We start from the raw sequence: 2,273 nt of genomic DNA on the forward strand, positions 1-2,273 counted from the left end.
TCTTCCTCTTGTTATTATTATTCATCCCATCAATTGCTACCTATCTATCTATCATCTACCCCCCGCCGGCTCGCCGGACCCGCGTTTTATGGGCGACCTTCTTTTCTTTTTTTCTTCATACGCTGCTGTTATGATTGCTGTACCTTGCTAACAAAACAATATAGTGTACTAGTTGACTTCCCTACTCACTCTCTACATCATTATTTTAATTAATTTGCTCCCTCACTTCTTCTTAATTAATTACATTCATCTCATACTGCTACTCATTCATTTCACTTCCCCTCTTTCTATATTTGCTTGTTTAACCTCAATATCATAACTCATGCTTGCTCATTAATTCAATCGCTACACCACACAACTTCTTACTTGTACAATATCGAATATCCTGATGGTAAAGAGAGATTTTTAGGATAGAATTAAAGTTCTTTTTCTGCAGTTAAAATAACAGATAGTAAGAACAAAATTGCTCTATTAGGTTAACAGATGACATTGATTAGTGTTGTTGAACCCATATGGCAAAAGGAAGATATCTACTTGTACATATATTTGACTGGCTTCATAAAGCAATATTTTGTTAAAAAAACTTAATTTTGAAGCACATAACAAGCGCTGAGGTGCATGCCAGTACTACATGTACTGCCCTAATACTTGAAAATAAAAAGGAAAACAAGAACTCCGTTCTACCATATATATATTTATATTAGAAAGGATTAGTTAGCAAGCATAGATGGAGGACTTCCATTATTCTTATCAAAAGTGACTCCCAATTTCAAATCAAGTTCCACCTTCCCACCATTACTGAACAAATGAGCCATTGAAGTCACAACTGAACACTTTCTTCCACCATTACTACTCCCCTTATTGTTTCTCTTCTTCAACTCCGTCGAAGAACCCGATGATGTCGGCGACGAAATCGGTAACACCGAAGGGATTTCAAAGTTAGTTCTTGCTTTAGCGCCTCGTAGTTTCCTCGCGGCAGCATCATAAGCACGCGCCGCTTCCTCCGCAGTATCAAAAGTACCTAGCCAGTGTCTGCACCGCCCTATACGGTCACGTATTTCAGCTGACCACCTTCCCCACGGTCTCTTTCTCACTCCTCTGTAGGTCTTCTGCAATCCAAGACCGCCTCCACCTTCCCGTTTTGCTGCCTTGGATCCGATTCGTTCAGTTTCGGTTCTTTTTAAAGAAGCGGCGGAAGAGGTTCCGAACAAGACGTGCTCGCCAACAACGGCGGCGATGCCGTCGAGAACAGGTGGTGTTTGGGTTTGAGGCAGAGAATAGGTGGAAAGAGTGTTGTAGTGGTAGGCGAGAAGAGAAGAAGAGAAAGGATGTTGTATGGGTGTGTAATTGTAAAGCGACGTCGTGCTAGGAAGGAAGTCCAAGGTATCGGTAAATAGAGATGTTTCGGGGTTGGGAAAGAAGGGTAGTGAGAGGAAGTTTTGGTTGTCCATGGAGGAGGAGACGATGAAATATGAAAAAGTAGGATTCTAATTTATATATAGAGAAGAAACGAGAAGAAATTAAAAAAAAAAAAAAATAATGTTTATAGTAAAAAAAAGAAGAAAAGAATGAATAGTGTACTAAAGAAGAAAGGATGGGACAGTAATCGCGTCGCATAAAATAATGTCCTATTGGTTTTGGAGGGATATCCGGTTCCTTGTGTCAGGAAAACCTTCCGCACCAATTTGCGCTACAACGTCATCAATAAATTCTACTATACTCCTATCAACATCTTATTTCTTTCTAAATACATATGGGAAAATTACAAAATTTGGTCAAATGGGAGGCCCATTTACATATTTAACTCATTTACTAATTCTATTACATATCTAGACTGATTTTGTGTGACTTTCCAAAAATACCCCTAACCTTCCCACTTCCACCTCTCGCGAATCGTCGCTTCCCCTATCTCCTTGGTTATGCGAAAAGTTGCTCATGCATTAATGATTTCAAGACATTTAATCTTCCTTTTTTCCTTTAAATTGCACGAAATCTGCACCATTTAGTCAAAATCACAATGAATTTCTCTTTTTCATCTCTTCATCTCTTGATTCTGAACTTCCCAACCCTAGAAAACGAGTAAATGGTTTTTCATCTTCCTGTTCCTTGCTTGGTTTCTTTCTTCTTGTTACCATCAAAAAAATGATTTTTCTACGTTATTTCCTTCGTTCTTCCCATGCTATCATATTGTTATTGTCGCTTTTGGGGGTGAAATTGGCGAAAAATGTAAGTATCTGTTTTTTTTCTGCGTTTTTTCATGAATTCACTTCGCA

At 38.7% G+C, this 2,273-nt stretch overlaps 1 protein-coding gene across 1 annotated transcript; it reads right to left on the reverse strand.

The window, feature by feature from the left end:
- Positions 1-688: 688 nt before the first annotated feature.
- On the reverse strand, positions 689-1,451 carry LOC136222702 (ethylene-responsive transcription factor ERF084). Its single transcript, XM_066010433.1, has one exon. The coding sequence runs from the start codon at positions 1,449-1,451 to the stop codon at positions 711-713; it is 741 nt and encodes a 246-aa protein (XP_065866505.1). The 3' UTR covers positions 689-710.
- Between the last annotated feature and the right edge of the window lie 822 nt (positions 1,452-2,273).

This window comes from Euphorbia lathyris, chromosome 3, assembly GCF_963576675.1.
Source record: "Euphorbia lathyris chromosome 3, ddEupLath1.1, whole genome shotgun sequence".
Lineage (NCBI taxonomy): Eukaryota > Viridiplantae > Streptophyta > Magnoliopsida > Malpighiales > Euphorbiaceae > Euphorbia > Euphorbia lathyris.